This window comes from Suncus etruscus, chromosome 1 (genome assembly GCF_024139225.1).
Source record: "Suncus etruscus isolate mSunEtr1 chromosome 1, mSunEtr1.pri.cur, whole genome shotgun sequence".
Classification (NCBI taxonomy): Eukaryota; Metazoa; Chordata; class Mammalia; order Eulipotyphla; family Soricidae; genus Suncus; species Suncus etruscus.
The window spans coordinates 12,376,072-12,403,496 of NC_064848.1; the positions used below are offsets into that span (position 1 = coordinate 12,376,072).

The 27,425-nt window shown below is 41.3% G+C and overlaps 1 protein-coding gene across 2 annotated transcripts in view; it reads right to left on the bottom strand.

Moving 5' to 3' along the window:
- Positions 1 to 27,046, bottom strand: part of NPTN (neuroplastin) — a 63,615-nt gene extending 36,569 nt beyond the window's left edge. Inside the window, exon 1 of one of the 2 annotated variants that reach the window (XM_049778133.1) lies at positions 26,871 to 27,046. In XM_049778133.1, coding sequence (XP_049634090.1) covers positions 26,871 to 26,961 — 91 coding nt within the window. In that variant the 5' untranslated portion in view covers positions 26,962 to 27,046. The remainder of the gene's footprint in view (positions 1 to 26,870) is intronic. The other variant, XM_049778124.1, reaches the window with a different exon arrangement.
- Between the last annotated feature and the right edge of the window lie 379 nt (positions 27,047 to 27,425).

Sequence of the window (27,425 nt, forward strand, 5' to 3'; positions counted from 1 at the left end):
ATTAAAAAAAAAAAAAAAACCACCTCTATGTGCTCTCTAAAATCACAATTAGCAAGGGAAAGTTATTAGCAACCATCTACCTCATTATCCATCCAAAATTAGCTCCAATTCAGAAGAGAAGAAGCAATGTTAGCAACGGCAGGAGGCAGACAGCTCAAAGTCTGACTCATGTCCCTGCCTTTCATTACCAAGGGCTTTCAAAAGATGTACTCGCACATAACTGCCTGAAGTTGGGAGACCAGTAGAAGCATCTGTTTGATATCAAAGTCAAAACTCATTTATTACTTAGGAAAAAGCCAAAATTTCAGAAAAACCTCCCACCTCTTCCCCACCATCTTCTCAACCCACTGTACAATGTTAACTTGGGCTCAGACGTTCAACAGTCTTGAGAAAGTTCTAATGGTTGTATGCCACATTGTATTCAACAATGATCAGGAGACAACTACAATGGTCGCTGGCTATGGGCAAGGGAAGGAGACTGACAGGATGGGGATGTGCAGGATGACAGGCAACTATCAAAAATGAAGTCAGTGAAACCTATAAAAGCAGAACATCCAAGTTTTGTAACTGGGGCTGGGGACTGGGGCAGCACTGACAGCTGGGGCTGGCAGCCGGAGGAAAGGAGGAGCTTCTGGCAATGTCAACTGGGTGTGTAGATATGCAGCAGAGGGTGAGAAGGAAAAGAGAACACAGAAAAGCAAATTGAGCCCAATCTCAAAAAAACTGCTTTTACATATGTCCTTTAAAAAAAATCTAAAAAAACAACAAACAACAACAGAAAACTAGCCTCAAACAGAAGGGACCATTGAAAACATTTTAGCAACAATTCTCATTTACCCCTAAGAGAATCATGAACAGTAATACTAACTTCTCTCCTCCTTTCCAGGCTGTGCCTTTCAATCTAGCCTGCTTTTGTCCCCTTTTACTTATTTATTTTAAGCAGTTATTCCCTCCAAGCCCCTCTCCAACTAATTCCAGGTTAGTGGCTCATGCTGTGCCTTTTACGTCTCATAATAATGAAGAAATAGCATCCAAGAACACAAGAGCACTTCTCTCTGATATACTTTCTAATCATGTACCTCAAAAAAAGAGGACTAAGTAAGGCACAATGCTCTCTGTGGTAAAAAGAGAGATAAAAGCTGAGATAAGGCTATTCTGCATAGATACCCCAGTGTCAGCAATACAGTCTATCTATTCTGACTTCTACTTAAGAAAAAACAAATCACTTTTCACAATTCCTTAACAAAAAAGGCAGGTACATAAGTGACATGCCTGAGACAGTGGAAGTGGGAGGAAATGGGGTAACTTCATTTTCTGCAGCAGGAAAGAGGTCTATGGATGTGATGTGCTGGGTAGTCTCATCTGAAGGTAGAGGTGGCAGCCATTATAAAACATTTCCAAGTTCAAACCTGTTTCTTTCACAACTTCCCCTATCAAGAAAAAATGACAAGGGTGGGAATCTTAAAATCCAGTTTACACAGATCACAGGACAGAGGTTAGTACTGCTCCACGATAGGTTGGGATACAAACTAAACAGCAATGGATTTCTCTCATCCTAGAAAAAACTAAATTTCAATCTAATCAAGGGTGTCCACAACTCCAGCTTAGGTATCCTGAGTCAAGTGAACTGTTTTGGATGAGTGACAACATAAGGATCTCTCCACAGGTGAGAGCCTTATAGGGAAATGAGCATCTAAAATATCGGGGTTAGGGCTGGGAGAGAGATAGCATGGAGGTAAGGCATTTGCCTTGCATGCAGAAGGACAGCAGTTCGAATCCCGACATCCCATATGGCCCCCTGAGTCTGCCAGGAGCGATTTCTGAGCATAGAGCCAGGAATAACCCCTCAGTGCTGCCGGGTGTGACCCAAAAACAAAAACAATAAAATAAAATAAATAAAATATCTGGGTTAGATTAATCGATTTCTTCAACCTCAGTCTCATCTGAAAAATTGGGATAGTTATGTTGAGGTTAATAGGAACAATGTATATTTAGTGATTACAAATTACTTAGTAAACTGTGCAACTCTAAGTGTACTTACTAATTTAAGACAGCCATTCTATGCAAACACTCTACCTGTAACCTAGAAAATGATGTGTAATGTATAACAGTCTTGTGAGAGAAGGTAAGGAGACAGGGCTCAGGAATTCACCCATAGAGGAATGAGACTGCTTTTTCTGAGCTTCTCAATTTTCAAGACTAGTCCAAAGAATTCCAACATGTTTCAAATAGAAATTGACAGTGGGTAGGGCCATTTGCCTTGCAACGCAGCCAACCTAGATTCAATTGTTGGCATCCCGTATGTTTCCTGATTCCTACCAAGAGTGATTCCTAAATGGAGAGCCAGGCTTAACTCCTGAGCACCGCCAGAAATTAAGTGGTCCAAAGACAATAAAAAATAACATAAGTGACATAAGATTAGATAAGAACTAACTACACCAGGGAGACACCTCAAGGAACAGAGATGCACCCTGCTTGTGCATGGCCCCAGGTTAGTCCCTTAGTACTGCCTGACCTCCTGACCACCAGTGGGGGTAGCCCTAACAGCTCTCAGTGTTAGCAAGGAGGACCCAAAATTAAAACAAAATTAAATAATGTTGCCAGCAATTATTTTATTAAAATTAATTCTGATTAAACATTTTAAAAGGATTTATAAAAACTGAATTTATACTTATCTAAGCAAAAATAAACTGGAACTAAAATTCTTAGTTTTTGTTTTTTTAACTTTTTGGGTCACACCTAGCTGCACTCAGGGGTTACTCCTAGCTCTATACTCAGAAATCACTCCAGGGATAAAAACTGAATTTATACTTATCTAAGCAAAAATAAACTGGAACTAAAATTCTTAGTTTTTGTTTTTTTAACTTTTTGGGTCACACCTAGCTGCACTCAGGGGTTACTCCTAGCTCTATACTCAGAAATCACTCCAGGGAGGTTTGGGGGACCATATAAAATGTTGGGTATAGAACCCGGGTTGGCCGCACGCAGGGCAAGCACCCTACCCACTGTGCTATTGCTCCAGCTCCTTAGTTTCTTTTTTCTTTTTTTTGGGGGGGTGGGTGGGTGGGTTTTGGGTTTGGACCACACCTGGAGGTGCTCAGGAGTTACTCCTGGTTCTGCACTCAAAAATCACTCCTGGCAGATTCAGGGGACCACATAAGATGCTGGGGATCAAACACGGTCCTATGGGTCTGCCGCGTGCAAGGCAAATGCCCTACCATGTGCTATCACTCCAGCCCACTCCTTAGTTTTTTAAGAGAAAATTCATTTGTATTTTTTTATGCTTATCTAACATGATCCAGGATCTTAGTGACAATGCCAGTAATAAACACTGTATATCCTTGAATGGGCTCAGAGTATATAGAAAACTGCTTATCAAAAAATCTAATAATTTAATTTACCTATTTTTTGCTTGTTTTTGTTGGAGGGGCCACAGCCTGAGATCACCCCTGGTGGGGTTAAAGGACCATACAAGATGACCGGAATAAAATTCAAGACTGCTGGAGTGCAAGACAAACCAGTTTACTATCTCTCTGGCCCCTAATTTACATCTGTACTGTCCTCAGGTATGCAACTTCATTATTTCAAAAATTTCTTCCTCATCCCTGGGAGAAAAGGCATTTTATTCCTGAGAAAGTGATGCTAAATATAATACATCAGGTCACATTTAAATTGAAATCAAAATGGCCATAGCTTTCTTAAAACTAATATGTTCAAAGAGGAAAATGCAGTAGCAACAAACTGATATAAAGCTAGTCTTTTTTTAGAAAACTAGGAAATTCACTTGGCAACGCCACAAACAATATTTAAACTGCTAGAACACAAATCAAGTTTCAAGAGCCATTACCGAAAGCAACGATGTCTCATCCAAAAAAAAGGACAACCTGCAGCAAATAATCTGCTGTTTCTCAAAGAGCATTTTGAATGAGATTTTGTTCCAAATGAAGCCTTGCATATTTAAGTATACGCTTATATGTATATGCAGTATACTTAAAAATTAGCTCATCTATAAATACACTCAAAATAAAACTTAAAAAAGTGGTAGGGGTTGGGGGAGGTGGTTCTTTAACAATATGCCTCCATTAAGACTTATTAAACATAAGATGAAACAATTTGCTAGGAAAGGCTGATACTTTCTTTATATGAAAGTATTATAATTTCATATAATGGGTAATGAACTAATAAAACCATCCTTACTAATTGCTAATGCTGTACAATTCAATTAGATAGATACAGTACAATTTTTGAGTTCAAAATGTTTTTCTGTCTGACATATCAATAATCATAATTTAAATATAAATGACAAAAATTTAACAGGAGGTGATACAATTAATCTTATTCTTCCACCATTTTATATTCCATGAGTATGACAAAGAGCACAAGTAGATAGTCTGGATACATTCATAAGATATTTAAGCCTAACTGAAGGAGAAAACTCCCTCACATTTTCTTAACACATGCATTCCTAAAAACCATAGAGTCAAATAGCTTGCACATAGAGGAGACTTCAATCTCTGAATCAGATTCCACGATGTTAGGTAAGCCTAGCAATCCCAGCTGAGGAATTATTTCCAAAGCTCTAATAGTTTGTAGTGGGAACCACATCAGAAACTTGGTTCTATATATCAATACCAGACTATTCTTAGATGACAAGCCAAGAATGGTGATTCCTGAACTTAATCATGCATCAAAGTCATCTGTAAGACTTGGTCTGCTGGGCCCCTTTTATGCAGAAGTTGATTCAACAGGCCTAAAACAGCTAGACAACAGGCATCTCCACAAGTTTTCAAGTGATGCTGGTAAGTTTTGGGCTTTTTTAAATAGATGGGAAATAAGGGTACAGGAACCACAGTGATAATTCTGAAACACAGAGCCTCACCAAGCAATGAATATTTAGTTCATGTCTAAAAAAAGATTGTGACCCTAAAATTGTGTCATTTATTGTGACTTCTTAACTGTCTCTGTTATCCTAAATTTGCTCAACTTATCTAAACTGGGAATACACTTACAATTCAACTGAATGTATTTACTGAGAATTATATTAAAGACGATTAAAATAAATATTTTTCCAGAGAGCACAACCTTGCAAGAGGGGAGACAGAGAACTAAAACAATACAGCTGGTAATAACCACTTATAAATCAAGTATCTATACAAGACAATAGGAACTTGTAATAAATAATTTTGCTGTAAGGGTTACTGTACTCAAAGAAAGCTTATCTATGAACCTAAAACAGACTTTTTAAATGAGGGGAAAGGGAAAAGACACGCTTGCTAGACGAGGAAAGAGTTATGAGCAATGTTGAAAAGTGACCAAAAAAAAATAAGTAACTCTAGAGAAAACTAAACAGCCTCAACATTTTTTAAATACTTTTATATGCCAAGCACCTGCTTAGAATTTGTGCAATTCAGAAAAATAAGACCTATCTCTGGGGGTCAGAGCGGTGGCACAAGCTGTAGGGTATTTGCCTTGCACACTCTAACCTAGGACAGACCGCTGTTCGATTCCCCAGCGTCCCATATGGTCCTCCAAGCAGGAGCGATTTCTGAGCACGTAGCCAGGAGTAACCCCTGAGTGTCATCAGGTGTGGCCCCAAAAGCAAAACAAAACAAAACAAACAAAGACCTATCTCCTCAAGACAGGCCATTTAGAGAGAATGACAGACATCCTAGAGGATAAGCAGCTTGGCTTTTCTTTTATAGGACAATAATGTTATTGAGATGAGGTGAAAGTATAAATGGATCAGAATTCTGTAAGAAAAGAGGAAATGTAATAATTTAGATGAAAACTAAGTCAAAATTAAGAGTAGCTGAATAATGGTGAAAAGGTGATGACTGTGAGAAACGTTTACAAAACAGCATCATATGGAACTGTTGACCAGAGGACCAAGAGGGATACTGCAAATTGAAGTCAAGTTAAACAGCCTGAGAGTTGGCATTGGAAGTGCTGAGAGAATATCCTCGTGAGATGTTCAGATGTAGTTAAAAATGTAGAACTGGTATTCAGAAGAGAAGTGGAGGCTGGAAATAGACACTTGGGAATCAGCTAAGTGGAAGCTAAAGCCATGGGAGGAGATGAGATCACTCAGAGAAGATGAAAAAAGGAACTGAGAATGGAATTTTCTACATAATTATACATACTCTTTTCCAAATGATTCACCAGTGAACTGCAATGTTTTTTTACTAGGATAAAATACACAGTCGGAATTATCTGGACAATACCTTTCATAACATCAGGTAAATAATTTATTATTCTGCATCAGAAAATTTTAAAAGGGCCTCAAGTCCTTTATGTTCCTATAAAGAGCAGTGAATCCATGCCAGAAGCTCCTAAAGATGTACGTGAGTAGAAGCTATTAGGTTCTAGGGAGATTCCTTAACCCTTTAGTTTCAAAGATTAACTTAATCCCACCTACATTTTCTCAACCTTTTAAAAAGACAAATGTGTGGAATATCTAACCAACTCCCCCCAACTAGACCATCTCCCAACTCTTGACTACTAAGCACTATAGAATACTGAAACCAAAGGCTGGGAAGTAGGTACAAAGGTCATGGCATGTCTGCCTTGCAGATGGCAACAAATAATGCCCCTCTGAAAACCACCAGTGTCAAGAGAACCATGTGATGCTAGGATTGAACCCCTACCTTCTGAACACAAAGCATGCACTTCAGTCCACTGAGCTATCTTTTCAACTCAATCTTCATTTTAATCATTATCTTAATAGTAAATAAGTCAATAACCGAGATGCCTGCAAAAAAAGTATGTCCCGGAATAAAAAACAGTAATCTATTCTTTTTTTTCCATGTAATGCAGGTTTTTCCTTTTGGAATGAAATGACTCTCTCCATGGGAGATGTCTGCATCAAGAATTCTAGTCATGCAAGAACTGGGTACTGAAAGGAGGTAAAGTGATATGCATGATACCCCTTCAGTTACAAAAAGAGAGAAAGAGAAAGAAAAGAAAAATGTCTTCCATGGAGGCAGTTGAGAACAAAAATGAAAACTAAGGGGCATTGGTGACAGGAAATGTGCTCTGGTAAAGGAATGGGTGTTGGAATATTGGATGACGAACTCATGAACAACTTCGTAGCTGTGTCTCTTGGTGATTCAATTAAAAAAATTAATTAAAAAATACATTTTAGTTCTCTTTGGTGACAATTAGTTACAATAGATGTATTCTTAAAGGCTCTATACACTTAAATAAAAATGTCATTCCAGGGGTCTGAAAGATAGCACATAGGGTGTTTGTCTTGCATGTGGCTGACCCAGGATGGACCTGGGTTTGATTCCCAGCATCCCATATGGTATCACGAGCCTGCCATGAGTGATTTCTGAGCACAAAGCCAGAAGTAACCCATGAGCGCAGCGGGGTTTGAGCGCAGCTCAAAAACCAAACTAAAGTTATTCCAATTATAATATTCAAAATAGGGTTATATATACCTAGATGGTAACTATATCACTAAAGCACTACTCCGTAAATGATACACCTGCACAGAACAAGGGTGTAAAAGCAGAAGCCAGAGAGATGGCTGGAGAACACACTTTCTATGACAGAGCCCAGGGCTTGGTTCCCACTACCACATCATCTCCCAACTACCACTGGAAGGAACCCCTCAGCATCATCACTGTGTGTGGCTCATAAACTAACTATAAGGGTACGTAGCAAACTGACAGTGCTTTCTTCTAGGGAATATGAATCATAGGTTAAAGAAGAAACGTTAATACTTTACTTTTGCCTTGTATCTGAAACTATCATAGAGAGAGAGGCTCTTTCCTTAACTGAAAATCTAGCTACTGTACCTGAAAACAGCTCAAAGGGCGAAGCGTGGCTTTGTATGCAAGAAGTCAAGGTACAATCTGCCAGGAGTTACCCACAAATGGAACAGAGAGTAGGCCAAAACCATCATTAGATGAAACCCAACCCAGTAACTTCCCTATCTTTCAAAAATGTAAATGAAATATTCAAATGCCGGTTCCCCATTCTCCAAGAGGAAAGAGACTAATGCTCTGCCTACAGCAAGGACAGTTCCATATCTAGTTTTTGAAAATTCAACTTGATAAACACTTCATTAAATGTTAGGGAGAGAGCTTGAGCTTAAGTATCCGTTTACCTGTCACTACTGGGCTAGTCAGGTTTTTCCAACCAATGGTGTATTTTGAGAGTTTAAGACTTGATACAATTCTTTGTCTCCTTCAGTGTCAAAGGGATCATGTTGCAGACTGGTACAGTGTTTGTTGCTCTGAGACACTGCTAATAACACATTCCACTCACCTGCTTTTCCATTCTGACTTTAAAGGATTGCTATAATATATATCTTTTACTTAAAAATAAATCCTGGTAAGCACAGACTTTTACTGTAATTCCTGAGCTATTTTCACTACTACTCTCAACACTGTTCCCACCATAAAGAACTACTAGTTTGTATACAATAGTGTTTTCTTCTTTAGTGCTCATCAAAATTTGCCCTTTCATCCTACAACTATAATATTTGATTATTTCTAGCACCACCCCACCCCATAAATGAATTTTAATGCCTACCTGTCATTGGGTAGCAAATTATACACTCCATGGGTAGGCATTTCAGAAAGCTTTATCTTCACACCACAGTAAGTACTAACCTTGCAAGGAGGCATTAAAATTTACCAGCCCACAGAAAAGTTCCTCAGTGTTCACAATCAGTATTTTTTATTAGCTGCCTACCTGGAATTCAGTCGATCTTGTCCTCAGTTGCATAAGAAGTTCATTTCCTTTGTCATTAGATCTCTAAGACTGTAACTGTTTCTAAGAAACATGAACATTAATGACCTGAAACACTAAAAAGTTTGAGAAAAGCAAAAAAAAAAAAAAAAAAAAAAAAAAAAAGAAACGTGTTTCAACACATGAAAGGAAAAAAAAAAAGACTAGGGGGGCCAGAGCGACCAGAGCCATAGCACAGTGGTAGGGCAGACAACCCGGGACTGACGAAGGTTTGATCCTCGGCACCCTAAATGGTCCAGAGCCTGGGGCCGGCGAGGTAGCGCTAGAGGTAAGGTGTCTGCCTTGCAAGCGCTAGCCAAGGAAGGACCACGGTTCGATCCCCCGGCGTCCCATATGGTCTCCCCAAGCCAGGGGCAATTTCTGAGCGCGTAGCCAGGAGTAACCCCTGAGCATCTAACGGGTGTGGCCCGAAAAAACAAAAAAACAAAACAAACAAAAAAAAATGGTCCAGAGCCTGCCGAGAGTGATTTCTGAGCACAGAGCCAGGAGTAACCCCTGAGCTCTGCCAGGTGTGGCCCAACCCCCCCCCCAAAAATATCCAGAAGTTACAATCTGTGAACACTTTATTTAAAAAACAGCATTGATAAGGTCAAAAAGAGAGTGCAGGTATTAAGGCACTTACTTGACTTCCAAGTCTGACCTCGGTTTAGACCCCTGCACCCCAGCACAAGCTGCCAGAAGTGATCCTTAACTGAGTGAGGAGTAAATCCTGAGCACTGCCAGGTATATATTATAAAAAGAATACATATATAGAATCAAATCAGAGAACTTTTTTTTTTGGGGGGGGGCTATACCAGGTGATGCTCAGGAGTTACTCCTGACCCAAAAACAAAAACAAAACAAATAAAAAACCAGTAAGAACTATTTGTCTCATGGGGCTGGCGAGGTGGTGCTAGAGGTAAGGTGTCTAAGCACTAGCCAAGGAAGGACCGCAGTTCGATCCCCCAGCGTCCCATATGGTCCCCCCCAAGTCAGGGGCAATTTCTCACGCTTAGCCAGGAGAAACCCCTGAGCATCAAACGGGTGTGGCCCAAAAACGAAAAACAAAAACAAACAAGCAAAAATGAACTATTTGTCTCTAAAGCATTTTATTAAAAAATAAGAAAATGACAGGCCAAAGTGGTGGTACAGCAGTAAGGCGCTTGCCTGGCACATGTCTGACCTACGATGGGCTATGATTGGATCCCCCAGCGTCCCATATGGTCCCCCAAGCCAGGAGTGATTTCTGAGCGCATAGCCAGGAGTAACCCCTGAGTGTCACCGGGTGTGGACAAACACAAAAAAAAAAAAAAAAAAGAAAAGAAAAGAAAAAAGAAAATTTGGAAACATTCTCATAACTGAAATTTCCTAGTGAAAACTTATTATAATTCAAATTTGAACTACAATTATAAAACACCTCTCACCTCTATGGCATAATATCTTAATTCTGAAGGTAACAATAACAAGCAAAATTATCTGCTCCATCATTATTTCAAAAATAAATATTACTATCGACTGCTATCCTGACATTGAAAGCTAATCTGAAAACCTAGAGGTTGGTCTAATAGCTTGAATCTGTATATTTAGATATGCATGGGGCTAGAATAACTGGTACCATACCTCCAGGAACTGATCCCTGAACACCAACTCAGGAGTAATCAGTCTTGAATGTAGTCCAAAAAACAAAAGAATAGTAAGTCCAGGGACCAAAGTGGTGGCGCAGTGGTAGGGTGCTTTCCTTGCACGTGGCTGACACAGGACGGACGGCATTTAGATCCCCAGTGTCTCATATGGTCCCCCCAAGACAGGAGCCATTTCTGAGTGCATAGCCAGGAGTAACCCCTGAGCATCACCATGTCTCCTCCACTGTAAGCAGTACTTTCATCAAAACTCAAGCCACATTTATTTTGTGAGTGAGATAAGGGTTGCACCATCTCATTGTATAAAAACAAATGGAGGGGTTAGAGTGATAGCACAGTGGTAGGGCGTTTGCCTTGCATGCCACTGACCCATGATGGACCTAGGTTAGATCCCTGGCATCCCATATGGTCCCCCACGCCAGGAGCAATTTCTGAGAGCATAGCCAGGAGTAATCCATGAGCGTCACCAGGTGTGGCCCAGAAACCAAAAAAAAAAAAATTAAGTTCAACTTTCACTACTTTTATTCACTATCTGTATTATGACTCACAAAGGGTACTTGCCTAACACTCTAAATGAGTTTGCAATCCATTCTTTAATACAGGTTAATAAAGAGAATAAAAACTAGTAAAAAGAGATACTCTCTGACCTCCAGTCCTAGAAGAGGTGGGGCTTTGATAGTGAACTGTGTCCTCAAACTAGGTACAATTCTTGTATCGGAGGATACTTCTAAGTACCTAATCCAAACAGATATTTTCAAAAGGCTGCTCTAGAAGCCAGAGCAAAGAGCACAGTAGGTAGGGCGATTTGCCTTGCACATGGCCAACCCAGAACCTACAAGGGTTCAATTCCTGTTAGCCCATATGGTCTGTCCCTATCCCTCTCTCCCCCAGCCTACCAGGAGCAATTTCTGAGTGGAGAGTCAGGAGTAACCTGTGCGCTGCCGGGTGTGACCCGAAAACCAAAAAAGAGAGGGCTGCTCTACTATTTTAGGGAGCATTCTGAAATTGGGAAGGGGGTGGCACTACATTCAGTAGTGCTCAGGGCTTACTCCTGGCTCCACACTCAGGAATCACTCCTAGTGAGCTCAGGGGATCATATGGAATGGGGCTGGAACCTAGGTTGGCTGCACAGAAGGCAAACTCCTGCCCACTATATTAACTCTTTGGCTCCATATTTTGAAATCTTGTGGGTGTATTTTTGTTTAATACGACTTAGATGGTACTATTCAGTCTTTAGTGGGCTTGGACAAGATATTCTCAGTTTTTAACAATATAGAAAAAGTTTTACACATAAGAGAAATGTCCCTTTTTCTTCAAAACCTTTCTAATGACATTCAAAGATTTAAAACTTTGTGTTCAGAACCTACTATCTGTTTTAACTATAGTTCAAAGTATTCCTTCAGGTTTTAATCATCATCCCCTTTTCTAGGAATGCGATTACTGTGTAAAATGAGTATAGACTGTACTTTGTTTCATTTGGAACTTTACCAAGAGTTGCTCACCTTACAGAAAATCACTATCAATAACAACGCTCCCTGTGAATATTTGAGTTACCATTGTAGCATAACTTCTATCAATCAGTATTTGCAGAGGCTACAAAGTTGTCTTCCTGTGTAGTCGAGACAGAGCAATTAGACTGAACTTTTTTCAGCTGTTACCCTTAGTTTCTCCTTTATATAATACATTTAAGGTACTGTATAGTAGTGTATCATTTTTTTCCTCATTTTAATTTTGTGGGTAAGATAATGCATTGATGGAAGAAACACTTATATTAACTTATTAACATATTCACACCTATATTAAAGACAAGTTATAAAAATAGGACACAAAGGGGATCAGAATACAGTTAAGTAGGTAGGGCATTCGCCTCACACATGTGTGACCCAGGTTCAATCCCCAGCATCCGATATGGACTCCCAAACACCGCTAAGAGCAATCCCTAAGCACTGTCCAGTGTGGCTCCAAAACAGAAGTATAACAGAATTCAACAACTGGCTCCTTTATAATAGGGTGGATTGTATTACATACTTGATATAGTTATAGTTAAACAGAAGCGTGTTTAAATATGTTTAAAATAAATTGAAGGTATCTTTAGGAAATGTCAAATTAAAAAAGGGAAAGGGCGGTGCTAGGAATCCAATCCAGGTCCTCACATGTGCAAGGAAAGAACTATCTATATCCTGAGGTATGTATCCAGCCTGCCCCACCCCAAGTAATTTTTAATGCAAAACCAAAAATTTCAGTTTAAATCTAATGTATAAACTTACATGAAGACATCATACAGAATAAGTAAATTGATACATGTCACCATTACATATATAAGATGTAAGTAAAAGTTTAGGTTAACTCTTGTACTATTGCTCCAGCCCCAAATTCTGTTATATACCATCATACACTGACCTACATCAAGAGTACCTTTACTGACCTCAAATGACACATTTCTGGTCACATACATTTTAATGAAGTTCATAAAGCCATGGTTTTTATGAAATCTAAAGGCTAACTCTGAGGTTAGAGAGCACTCAGTGGCCTAGTACATGCAGAAGGCCTATTTTGGATTCCCAGTTCCAGCAGTCTCAAGAACTGCCTAAAGTTGCCCCTTGGCGTGGTGCAAAAACCAGAAACATTTAAAAATAAATAAATAAATAAAGAGAGAAATAAACTATATCCCAAATTCTAGAGACTGAGAGAAATTCTCTGTCTCTAAATCAGCTGACTAATTTAGCAAGTAAAAATGATTCTGATCCCACCAAAAGGAAACGGGTGTAGTCAGTCACACCTTTTCCTTCCGGAGAGCCAAGGACCCAAATAAATTCTGAGCCTTCAAGTCCTCAAAAAGGACGATCCCAGAACCAACAGCCCCAGAAACAACCTTATCATACACCCTCTAGCAATTGTGCCCTAAATTTTAAAATAGTTTAGGTAAAGAAAGAATGGGGACTTGCTAAATAAACAGCCTGAGGCCCTTTGCTCCTCCTTCCCAAAATTACCTTTAAGTTTTAGAGAATACATTTTTAAAAAGTATTGACAAATAAATATAAGTAACAGAGAGTAACCACATAAAAGGGAAAAGACCTGGTCTGAACATAGAACAGTGGGGGAGGACACTCGATTTACATGCTGCCAACCTAGGTTTGATCCCTCACATCCCATATAATACTCCAAACCTGCCAGGAGTAAGACATGAACACCACCAGATATGACCCAAAACCAAACAAGTAATTTTTTTGTTTTTGGGGGGGAAGGGGCCCACACCCAGTGACACTCAAGGGTTATTTCTGGTTATGTGCTCAGAAGTCTCTCCTGGCTTGGGAGACCATATGGGACGCCAGGGGATCAAACTGTGGTCCATCCTAGGCTAGCGTGGGCAAGGCAAATGCCTTTCTGCTTGCGCCATCGCTCCGGCCCCCCAAACAAATAATTTTAATTAAAAATAAAAGGAAAAAGTCTAATGCAGAGTCAAAGGTTAAATTTTCATAAGATTCCAACAGATTCTAACAGAATCTACTTGAGCTCAGGATCTGACCATGTTGTGTTAAATACAGATAGAAAAACTTTCCTAATTTAGGTGTTTGAAAATTAAGGTTTTGAAACAAACCCAAAAAATGGTGTATGAAGGTTATAAGAAACTGATTTCCAGTTTAAGTAGAACAGGCAAGTTCTAAAAACTCCTTTAACGGATTCCGAAATTAACCTCTATTTTTCTTGAATTCATAGTCCTAGATCTTTAGGACGGAAAACAAACTTAATTTCTGACTGAAAACAAATTCTGAAAATCCTATTTTGTTTCCCCTTCATTTCAATAAAGGTTTCTGTTTCTCCTATTCAGAAGCTAAACAAGTACCAACTATAATAATGACAGGTCCTTCTTTTTCTTTACAGGTGCCTATCAACCAGCATGCTGGCCTACTTAAAATGCCTCTGACAAATGAGTAGTGCAAAAAAGTATTCTGCTAGTTTCATTAAATTCATCTTCCTTGTATTAAACTCATGCTTTTCTTCCTCGTGCTCTAGGCCACCGCTCTTTGCTATAGCCCATCCATCTTCGGAGACTGCCTAATTCCCTAACTTCATTTACACTGCTACCTTGAAAGTATTAATAGATAATCACATCCCCGTGCTCCCTTTTCCTAAATTTAGCTCCTTTTAGGCTTTTCTCCTAAATTTTATGCTACCATGAATGTTGGATTAACTGTGTCTTTTACTAAAATGTAGTTACTAAATGTTCTAATGATAGAATTCAATCCTTCTAAGAAAACAGTAACATTTATTAAATGCACATCACATGTATATATGAACAATGTTATCTAAGATTAATTCATGGGTAGTTCATTGCAAATTATTTGAATCCTCTTCACAGTGGCTCTTTTCCAGGTAGTACTTTCCTGGTTTGCATGAAAGAAATGTATTTCATTTTCCTTAAGAATAATGTGGGATTTCTGCCTTGCAAGCAGCCGATCCAGGACCAAAGGTGGTTGGTTCGAATCCCGGTGTCCCCATAGGGTCCCCTGTGCCTGCCAGGAGCTATTTCTGAGCAGACAGCTAGGAGTTAACCCCTGAGCAACGCCAGGTGTGGCCCAAAAACCAAAAAAAAAAAAAAAAAAAAAAAAAAGAATAATGTGTGATTTAAAACTAACAAAACTTGAATGCTGTAGTTATGTATGCTATTTTTCTCTAGCTGCACCGTAAGCGTCCAAATTGCCAGACGAGTTTTAAAGAAAAATAAATCCAGGGCTGGAGTCATAGCACAGTGGTAGGAACGTTTGGCTGACCAGGGTTCAATCCCTGGCATCCCATATGGTCTCCTGAGCCTGCCAGGAGTAACCCCTGCACACCTCCAAGTATCCCCCCCCCAAGAAAAAAGTTCCTAAATTAAATTGAACATAACCCTTCAATTTTGGTTGAACAATATTTCAGTTGCCAACACAGGACAAGGACATCTTGTTGCTATTTTTTTCCTCCAAGAAGCAATAATCAAAATGAGAAAATTATCTTGCTATTTATTCCAGGATCTTAAATATATAAAGGGCAAATAATTCTTCACTGTTCTGCTACCCCTCTTCCCTTTCTTCCCTGGTCCAGCATTTAAGTCAGCCTGTACCACAGAAATGTCTCAGAAAACAGCAACAGTGTGAGCTTAAATAAAAGAGTAGTACGGGGCCAGAGAGACAGCATGGAGGTAAGGTGTTTGCCTTTCATGCAGAAGGGTTGGTTGGTTCAAATCCCGGCATCCCATATGGTCCCCTGAGCCTGCCAGGAGCGATTTTTGAGCACAGAGCCGGGAGTAACCCCTGAGCACTGTCGGGTATGACCCAAAAACAAACAAAAAAAAAAGAGTAGTAGTGCTCCCAGCTTTATACTCAACTAACAGCTCAAATATAAGTGTTAGGAAATAGGTACATAAGATCTGATTTAAAGAACTAAACGTTCTGGAAAACTTATGCTAATTATACTATTAAAATTACTGCAGATCCTGGTTTTCCCTAAATTTAAGTAGTTAAAAGAAAAAATAATCAGTATTAGGGCCAGAGAAAAATAGCTTAGAGGGCTAAAATCGTGTAAAGCATGCTTCAGAGGGAGGCCCAGCTATACAAATAAATCACTGTCATCACCGCCAAAGAACCACCAGTATTGAGTGATCAGCCAGCTCTCCCAGGACCCCACCTCAATACCATTAAGTATGGCCCCCCAAAAAGAAACAAACAAAAAAAAAAACATGGCTATGCATTCATTCAACAATATTACAAATAATCATTTATTCCAGTACATGTTATTACATGTATATATAAATGCCTTATGAAAATCCCGATTGCACTTACAAAAATTAATTATTTTAAATAAAATAAATTTATCTGGGTCACCAGTGTAAGGTTAATTATTTTTCTGGGAGGTAGGATAGTACAGCAGATTAAGGTGCTTGCCTTCTGCATGCAGGGCACATTCAGATTTGATCCCTGGCACCCTTCATGAAGTACCAGGGCCAATAGGAGTACATGTGAGCCTAAAGCCAGGAGAAAGTCCTGAGCACAGGGTAGCCCAAACATTCTATGAGAAAGGACTCACCAAAGAGATACAACAAACTATATTAATTTTATATAATGAGACTTCTGAAACAGTTTCTGAACTTCAATCAAGCTAGGAAATTAGACTGATTTAATTCAGGTTAACTCTTAGGTTACTTTGTTTAACTATAATACACAGTTTAAAAGTCTTTTTTAGGGCCAGAGAGATAGCATGGAGGTAAGGCATTTGCCTTGCATGCAGAAGGACGGTGGTTCAAATCCCAGCATCCCATATGGTCCCCTGAGCCTGCCAGGAGCGATTTCTGAGCGTAGAGCCAGGAGTCACCCCCAAGCATTGCCAGGTGTGATCCAAAAACAAACAAACAAAAAAGTCTTGTAAAGGACAGGAGAAACTAAGTCATAACTAGAAAATAAACTCCAAAAGATAACACAAAAAATGGTTATTTCATTGCCTCTTCAATAGTTAACTACTCCTCAAACAACAGAGAAAACACAATATCTACCTCAAATATCACTGATTTTCAGTTGGTATCTGCTGATTCACAGTGGCAGTTTTCCAAGCAAGTTTAATAAGAGATCCCTATATGCTAAACACCTGGACTAGAACTATAAGTACTGCCTGGAGAAGATTCAAAGGCAGTCTCTAACATTTCAAAACAATATGGCTCAGTTAATCCACATTTCCAAAAGTAAATTTTTAAAAACCCATTAAAACAAAGTAGTTTCGGGCCCGGAGAGATAGCACAGCACCCGATCCAGGACCAAAGGTGGTTGGTTCAAATCCCATATGGTCCCCCGTGCCTGCCAGGAGCTATTTCTGAGCAGACAGCCAGGAGTAACCCCTAAGCACCGCCAAGTGCTGCCACCCCCCCCCCCAAAAAAAAAGTCTCTCCACCGCAAAAAAGCAGTACGTAAGCTATAAACTCAATAAAAATGTGTAATTTTAGAACTTGAAGGGAACATCATCTTGTCTATCAGTTTTCAAATGCTGCCATTAGGAAGAAAAGACAACTCAAATGACATAACTTTTATATGCAAGCATATGCTTACACTTTTTAAAAACATGTATAGCTGACTGTGAAACTTGTTTAGTACTATTTAGTATCATTAAAAATTATTGAAATTGGGGGTTGAAGCAGTGGCACAAACAGTAGGTTGTTTGCACGCCCTAATCTAGTACGGACCACGGTCAATCCCCAGAGTCCCATATGGTCCCCCGAGCCAGGAGCAATTTCTGAGCGTGTAACAATTTCTGAGCACGTAGCCATGAGTAACCCCTGAGCGTCACCTGGTGTGGCTCAAAAAGCAAAGAAAAAAACTTTTTTAATTTAAAATTTTATTTTGTATTTTATACTTAATCATTTCAGCATGAGTATACATTTGGTTGCAATTAACACTACTAGTTCAATTTAGAACTTAAGACTTTCTAATAATAGAAACCTACATAATATATGTAGAATTCTTGACACCTTCAAGTGATTTCATGTCATCTAATTTTTATTTCATTGCCTATTCAATTTTCAGTGCTATTTAGATGTAATAATGTTACATCAAGATAAAAAAATAAGAAATAAGCACACCCAAATTAATACATTTTGGCAAGTACCATAAAACATACCACAAGGTTCAATAATTAATATTAAAAAGGTTAAACTTAAGTCTCGTAAATTTGTTTTCAGAAATGCAAAAAACACTATAGAAATTTTTTTCTTTTTGGGTCACACCCGGCAGCACTCAGGAATTACTCCTGGCTCTATCAGAAATCGCTCCTGGCAGGCGCAGGGGATCATATGGGATGCCAGATTCAAACCACTGTCCTCCTGCATGCAAGGCAAATGCCCTGCCTCCATGCTCTCTTTCCAGCCCCACTATAGACACTTTAACAGAAGGGCCTTAACACAAATTTTTACATAAAAGCTGACTCACAAGCTGCTGTAAGACTGTTTTGTTCTGAAACATAATCAAAGAGCAGAACAAAAATTGATAGGTATCTAAGGATCTTTAAATACGCCTTCCATTAATTTACTAGATGCAAATAAAGATGTATAGGAAATTTATTAAATGTTTAATAAACCCCATTCCTACGAAGACCAATTTTAAGTGCTTACTAGTCAGGTAAAAGTAGTTAGGCTTGAGACTGTTTCTGATGCCAGTTATACCATCAACCCTAAAGGTGACAATGATATGAGAAGAGGAGAGGTGCAGTAGCCTCAGGTACAGTTAAGGGACAACTTGCTTAAATGATTTCCACCCAGCACTGAGTAGTTTTCTTTCCTCCTTCCAAAAGGAGGCAGTAAAGCTAATTAAATTTGGGAACCTATAGCCAAATTAATAAATGTTTAAAATTATATATATATGTATATATATGTTTTGAGGCCACATTGGGCAACTCTCAGGAATTACTCCTGGCAGGCTCGGAGGACTTTATATGATGCTGGGGATAGAACCCAAGTTGGCTGCATACAAGGCAAATGACCTACCCTCTGTGCTATCACTCCAGCCCCTAAACATTTATATTTTGTATAAACAAAAGCTAACAGAAACCTATTAGCCAACTTTCAACTTCAAATAACTAAATTGGCTGACTGACAGCGCTCTGCCATTACTGCAGCTGGGACAGGCACGCAGGGAGGTGAACCATGCCTTCAAATAACTAAATTGAAATTAGGTACAAATATTGAATAAATTAAATTGAATAAACTCTTGAAAAATAAATTATGTTGGGACCAGAGCGGTGGTGCTAGAGGTAAGACATAGCCTTGCACTTGCTAGCCTAGGACAGACCTCGGTTTCATCCCCTGGCATCCCATATGATCCCCCCAAGCCAGGAGCAATTTCTGAGTGCACAGCCAGGAGTAACCCCTGAGCATCAATGGGTATGCCCCCCACCAAAAAAATAAATTATGTACTCTATTTTTTATTAAGTAGGACACACATCTGGCAGTGTGAAAGGTGGTTAGCCCAGGGTCCACACCCAGCAGAACTCAGCTGGAGGTACTAAGAGGTGGGGACATCAAGGTCAGGCCCAGTTGTGCTAGGGATCCATGAAGTGCCAGGGATTAAACACAGGGCCTATCACTCCAACTATCTCCCCAAACCAATTCAATTATTTGGTACTTAGCACCTATAATACTTTAATGTATTATATATGAACATTGCAGGATTTCACTTTAAATTCAGTGAAAAAAATTTTACATAACTATAAATGTTTACAATCAATTAATTTTACTGAAGAGATCTCATGGATTCCCAACTAAAATTAAACTTAAACCAACTAAAATTAGGGGCTGGAGAGACAGCATATAAAGCAGCTGGGTTTGATCTTTGAAGCCACATATGGTTCCCCAAGAAAGCCAGAAGTGATCCCTGAGCACAGAGCCAGGAGTAAACCCTGATTACCAACCATTGAGTGACCTTGAAAACCAGGAGGAAAGAAAAAATTATTTCACATTGAAATTGTATTGAGATTCCTTTTGTTAAAAAACAGATTTTTCAAAACTGTAATTTCTTTTGAGAATTTGTATAGTTTATACTGTCAAACGTAATAATCTTCAGTTTATAGCAAATATTTGAAGCAGATTTATAGTTAAGGGCCTTTGTATTCTTTCATTGTGTTTAAACCTTATTAGAGAGCCACAGGTTAAATTCTATCAGGCCTGGAACACAAAAACCCATCTACAGTTCTTTTTCATTTGACTCCAGTAACACTGAAAACAAAGAGCGAGAGCTCAGGAACAGGTCCTGTTCTAGTAATATGACCTGGCCCTCTCCCCATCAGCAAACCTATAACCGATTCTAATTTCTCATACCTGAGTGCTTCATTATATCAATACTGACACTCTTGTTCAGTTAGCTGAGAGGATGAAGACTTACCAGCTGAGAAAACATTTAATCAAGGCAAACTATTTTTGGTCATTTTCTTTTATTTTTTCTAATTAGTTATGTTAAGACTAAAACATCTGGGCCTGGACAGATAGCACAGTGGCGTTTGCCTTGCAAGCAGCTGATCCAGGACCAAAGGTGGTTGGTTCGAATCCCGGTGTCCCATATGGTCCCCCGTGCCTGCCAGGAGCTATTTCTGAGCAGACAGCCAGGAGTAACCCCTGAGCACCTCCGGGTGTGGCCCAAAAAAAAAAAAAAAAAACAAAGACTAAAACATCCGGTATGTCATTTAGAACACAACTGCTACAGATGTGTGTCCTGTTGCTCATTACAGAATTGGGATATGTAATCAATAGCAAATGCATCTCTAAAAACCGTACTCCCTATCACAGTAGATAGGGTGTGGCCAACCTGACAGTGCCAATCCCTGGCACCCCATCCGGTACCCATAGACCACCAAGCGTGATCCCTAAGAGCCAGGAGTAAGCTCTAAGCACTGCTGGGTGTGACAATAAACAAACAAAGTTGAAAATGTACTCTGAGGAGTATACTGCCAGATCTCTGAAGCAAATAGCATTTGACATAAAGAAAAACACAACCATCTAACACAAATACTGACAGACAGCATATTGTTTACAAGTATAACCCAAGTAAAACCTTTTCTTAAATTTTGCTACCTAGGGGCCAGAGAGATAGCATGGAGGTAAGGCGTTTGCCTTGCATGTAAAAGGACGGTGGTTTGAATCCCAGCATCCCATATGGTTCCCTGAGCCTGCCAGGAGCGATTTTTGAGCATAGAGTCAGGTGTGACCCAAAACAAAACAAAAAATTTCACTACCTAATAAAATTCATTAGATTCCTTATTTTTTCCCACTGAACAGTGCTAATTACATTTTCAGTATGAATATGTATGATTATGGTCTTACACACAGCCAACCACAGTTTGATCCCAGCACCACACAGGATCTCCAAACACTTCCAAGCACTTCCTGTATACTTCTCTCCATTTATCAGTTAATATCTCCAATGCTCCCACCATGTGCCAAGCACAACTCCAGTTCTTCTATTCACAAAACAAGGTGTAATGACTAGGTTAGAATATCTAGTCCAGGGCCCGGAGAGATAGCACAGCAGCATTTGCCTTGCAAGCAGCCGATCCAGGACCAAAGGTGGTTGGTTCGAATCCCGGTGTCCCATATGGTCCCCCGTGCCTACCAGGAGCTATTTCTGAGCAGACAGCCAGGAGTAACCCCTGAGCACCGCCGGGTGTGGCCCAAAAACCAAAAAAAAAAAAAAAAAAAAGAATATCTAGTCCAGATAGAAAGTTAACTAAAGGAAAAAGGAAACCATAAAAGCACATTGGGTGGGAGGGAAACTGGGTACACTGGTGGACACTGATGAAGGGATCGATGGATGCCTGAACTTCAATCATCAATAACTTGGTAATTCATGGAAACTAATATATATACATATATACATATATATAGATATATATCACCCACATAACAAAATAGAAATGTGAACTTCCTCACCAGAATCTGCGACTGCAGAGGCAGCACAGCTGGTCACTTTTACCAAAAAAATAAATAAAAAGTTACATAAGCAATCAGATCTCCCAGTTAGGGACCTTCAAATGGCCTATTTAACTTTATTCAAGATGACAGGGACAGCTTTAATAACTCAAGAGTTGTTCTTTAACAACTCAAAGAAAAACAAGCAATTAATAATGATTTTTTTAAAAGAATAGTCCTAGATCACTATATTGAGGAACTGTTCAGAACATAGGGAGCGGAGCACTGTTATGCAGTTTTAATAATGCAGCATGTTACATCTAACACATGGTACCTATTGTAACAAGTGTTACATACAGTAAACTCCTTAGTATAAATCTCAGTGCGTTATGGCACTGTGGCATTTAATCTTCACTTCATCCCTAGGATATTGGCATTATTATAAACTCCATTTTAACTGATGGGAAGAGGGGTGGGGGCAGAGGCTAGAAAGTATTAAAAGCATCTAATCCAAAGTCACTTAACTCCAAAGAGCTGGGCCTCAAACTAAGATTTATCAGGGTCTAAAACTGTGATATTGATCACCCTATGCTTGGCTTACAATCATTCAAATCTGAATCTAGTCAAGACAGTTACTCCTGATGATGTGTCTTCCTTTAAAATAAGACTACAGGACAACGCAACAGTACAGAGGTTCAGGAGCTTGGCTTGCACAGTCAGCCCCAGTTCTATCTACAGAACCACCAGGAGTGATCCCTAATTAATGCTGGATATGGCTCCAAAATCAAAATAGTAAAAACCACCCATATTTTTCTTGGTATATACACAAATCAACACTTTAAATGACAGGGTCAGTGAAACAGAGCAGGGATTATGGTATCTGGTCTTACACACAGCCAACCACAGTTTGATCCCCAGCGCTACACAGGATCTCCAAGCACTTCCAGAAGTGACCCCTCAGCACAAAGCCAGAAGTTCTGAGCTCTGCAGGGTGTGGCCCAAAAAAAACAACCCTTCGATGAGTATTAAACCTTAAACTGTGGTCCTACATGTCTAAATGTTTGGATGGGAAACATGTACCTGGATCAAAGTCCAGATTTCATTCACTGGAGACAAGTAGAAGAGATCTTACAAGTTTAAGCTTTTCCCTTTAGGTTCAAGAAATTTTTACACACCCCAGGTATACAGGAATACAAATTAGGGATACAAATAAAGTATTACTGATAATAAATCATAAAGAAATTAATTTTAGAATATACTAAGAGCCATGTGAACCTACACAGGTTACAACAGTACAACAGGTAGAGAGGGCACTTGCATCGCATGAAATCAATCTGGATTCCAGGCACAACTAAAACTGATCCCTGAGTGCAGAGCCAAGTGTAAGTCCTGAGCACAGTCAGGTGTGGCCCCCCAAAAAACAAACTAAAAAAATTAATTGTTTTGATTCTTCGTTTTAGAATAAAACTGAAACCTTCCCCCAAAAGATCTATACTTAATCTTAACTTCTATCTACCCATACTTGAACACTCAGGACTGGAGCTTTGTTTTATGCCATAAACATTTCAACACCATATAGAATATCAGGTATGCATTTCTGAAACACTGTAAGAAAATACAAACTCCGTGACAGGAGGTCAGACTATTACAGTCAAATGCTTAAATAATAAGAATGTCAAAGAAAACAATAAAATGGCACCCATACCTATATGAACTCAAACTCAAAAACACCTTGACATTTCTTACCTGAATTAAATTTATGTTCTTTTCAGTCAACAATAAATTCAGCTTCATTTCACCTGTCATATCATGTGACTGAATTCAAGCTCAAGCTGAAGAAAAGGTTGCACTATGCAATATTTAAAACTTTTATCACCAATAACAGCCAGACAAATTTCTTAGGCCTATTCAAACACCTTGCTTTGGTTGTTAAGAAATTACAGTTTCATGATATTATAAATAAGTCGGATAAACTATGCCAGCAGAGATAAAAATAAAATCATACAATTTCTATAAACTAACATGAGTCATTAGGCTTCCTTAAATCACATCACTAATACAGACTATAAACTGATAAATCAAACTAACTCTACCTATTTATCTCCTATAAAGGCATCATGCTCTGGAGAAAAAGTATCCAATTTGCATATTAAATGCTAAAGACAAAAATTTATTTCGTTCTTGACTCCTGCAGTGATAATTCAAAGCCATGAAGTGCACATAGGATTTAATTAATATAATTTAGTTCAACACGTATATTTAACCAATGATGTTTTTTCAATCCTTTAAATATTTCCATTATAATCGTTAACATTTTAAGCCCGGATTTCTCTTAATACAATGAATTCCATTGGTTCTAACACTGATTTATTTTTCCTTAAATGAAAACCATTTAAATTTCAGCAGCTACCAACAAAAACGAGCTATTCTCAAATCGTTGTAGAGTAACAACTAAGTACTGAAGGGTTAGCAAACGTACTTTATAAGTGTTCTCTCTCCAGTGAGGCCTTCTCATAAATTCTTTCCTATAAAATATATGTTTAAACCTCTTAAAAGCTCAGGGGAGCAGAAACCAGTTCGCAACACTCCCAGTCTCATCTTTTGAAAGGTCAGTACCAAAGCGGAATTGGAATACATGCCTTCGACCATGCAGAATCTTTTCATTGGGGTGTGTATGTGTGTGTGTGTGTGTTGTGTGTGTGTGTGTGTGTGTGTGTGTGTGTCTTGAATCTTGCATCACTATGATCCCCCAGCATTTCTCCGTCTTTTCGAGTTTCCGGACCCACTTGTCCTGTTCCATTGGGGTGTGTATGTGTGTGTGTGTGTTGGGTGTGTGTGTGTGTGTGTGTGTGTGTGTGTGTGTGTGTGTGTGTGTGTGTGTGTGTGTGTGTGTGTGTGTGTCTTGAATCTTGCATCACTATGATCCCCCAGCATTTCTCCGTCTTTTCGAGTTTCCGGACCCACTTGTCCTGTTCCCACGGTGGTGCCCTAATATAATAACACACGTTTCGGGGCCTCCTTTTCTGTGTCTCCTCGGAAAATAACGCCTAGTTCCTTGGCGGAACTTACAAATCTGAAAAATCCCCACTTCCTCCTCCACCTCCCTCGACCGTCCCGGTCCTCCATCCCTCCTCCCCACCCCCCCAAAAGCCCCCAGCAAATGCTGCAGCGTGTCCCAGCCTCCCAAAGGCCCAACAAGCCATCCTCCAGCAGCAGCAGCACTTGCCACAACTCAGCTCCTCCCTTCCTTGAGAGCTAGATCCTCCATCCACACTGCACACCAACAATACATACACCCCCGGCTTCCGGCATTATTTTACTCCCTTCCCTTATTTTCTGCCTACACACACACACCCCAACTACCACCAACCACCACCCCCATCCCAGACCCGGACATCCCTAACGTCCTTGATAACCGGGTTCCCCCAATCTCAGGCTCAAGCCATTTCTTTCTCCCCATCCTCGGCTCCCTTTTCTTTTTTCCTCTCCTTATTTAGAAACGAACTCCTTTTGGCTCTCCCAAACGCTACCCTCAAATGCCCAACACTCCACCCTTCCCGAGCTTGCAAAAAAAAATAAAATAAATAAAATAAAATAAACCCAGCCCTCTCTTCCCGCATCTCCTGAGAGCCACGGCTGCTTTTTTTTTCCAGATTCCCCTGCAGCAGCACTCAACCCACCACCTACCTTAGCTGGCTCTCTTCTCGCTTGCTCTCTCCTCCCACCTTCCCCTCCAGCTCCACAGCTCCCCCAAATCTGCAGCACCCCCACTATGTCAGAATCCTAATCCTAATCCCAAGGGTTCCAATACTCCACTCTCCCCCACTCCTCAATTATTCAAGAGAACTCCCCCCTTCCAGGTTCCCTTCTTGGCCCCAGATGTCATCAGTCTGAAGGGGGAGAGGGGTCGCCAAGAGAATTCCAGGCCAGGACTATCACTACTACTACTACCACCACCACCACCACGATCCCCAGTTATTCAGAGAACTCCCCCCTCCTAGGTTCCCCTCTTCTGGCTACAGATGTCATCAGTCTCAAGGGGAGGGGGGTCGCCAAGAGAACCCCAGGCCACCACCACGACCTCCAATTATACAGAGAACTCTCCCCTTCCAGGCCCCCCTCTTCTGGCCCCAGATGTCATCAGTCTCAAGGGAGTAAGGGGGGGTCGCCAAGAGAACCTCAGAACACCACCACCATCACGACCACCACCCCCAATTATTCAGAAAACTCCCCCTTCCAGGTTCCCCTCTTCTGGCCACAGATGTCACCAGTCTCAAGGGGAGTGGGGGGGGGTCGCCAAGAGAACCTCAGACTACCACCACCACCACCACCCCAATTATTCAGAAACCCGCCCCCCCCCCCGTTCTAGGTCCCCTTCTTCTGGCCACAAATGTCATCAGTCTCAAGGGGGAGAGGGGTTGCCAAGAGACTCCCAGACCACCACCACGACCCCCAATTATACAGAGAATTCCCCCTTTCCAGGTCCCCCTCTTCTGGCCACAAATGTCACCAGTCTCAGGGAGAGTTGGGGGGGGTCGCCAAGAGAACCCCAGACCACCACCACGACCCCCAATTATTCAGAGAACCCCCCCCTTCCAGGTCCCCCTCTTCTGGCCACAAATGTCATCAGTCTCAAGGGGGAGAGGGGTTGCCAAGAGACTCCCAGACCACCACCACGACCCCCAATTATACAGAGAACTCCCCCCTTGCAGGTCCCCCTCTTCTGGGCCACAGATGTCACCAGTCTCAGGGAGAGTTGGGGGGGGTCGCCAAGAGAACCCCAATTATACAGAGAACTCTCTCTTTCCAGGTCCCCCTCTTCTGGGCCACAGATGTCACCGGTCTCAGGGGGGAGCTGGGGGGTCGCCAAGAGAAGCCCAGACCACCCCCTCATGTAGGAGCGAGCCTGGCCGAGCCCCCTCGCTGCAGCCTGCCTGGCGCACACACACACGATCGCCGCCTGCCTCCTCGGGGAGAGGCACCCCCAGATTCCTTCCACCCGCCCCCGCGACGCCGGCTCCCCTCCAGGCGCCCCCACCCGAGAGCCTGGGCGCCCCCCGCCCCCGGGCCCCGCTTACCGTTCTGAGCCGCGCCGGGCCCGGGCAGCACGGAGCCGAAGGCCAGCCAGAGCGACAGGGCCAGGGAGCTGGGGAGCGGCGAGCCCGACATTCTTCCCTGCGGGAGACCGAACAGCGAATGGGCCGGGGCCGGGGCCGGGGCCGGGGAAGGGAGGAGGAGGAGGAGGAGGAGGAGGAGGAGGAGGGGAGGGAGGGAGGGGGCGGGCGAAGCGCGCAGGAGCGGGCGGGCGAGGGCGGGCGGAGGGCGGCAGCAAGCCGTGGCTCGGCGGCTCCGGAGCGTCCTTCCCCCGTCCTCCTCCTCCTACCGCCGCAGCGCCCAAGTCTCGCGAGACCTCCGCGCCACTGGCCCGTGGGCGGCCCGGGAGCGGCGGCGCCAAAGCTCGCGAGAAGAGGCGGCCTGGAGGCAAGCCCCGCCCCCTCGGCCTCGCTTGGCCACGCCCCCTTCGGAGCTGATTGGCTGCGCCCGTTCTGCGTCACGTGCCCGGGGAGCCTCGGGCCACGTGACGGATGGGACGAGGCAGAGCCCCGCCCTCCCTCTCCTCTCTCCTGCTTGGC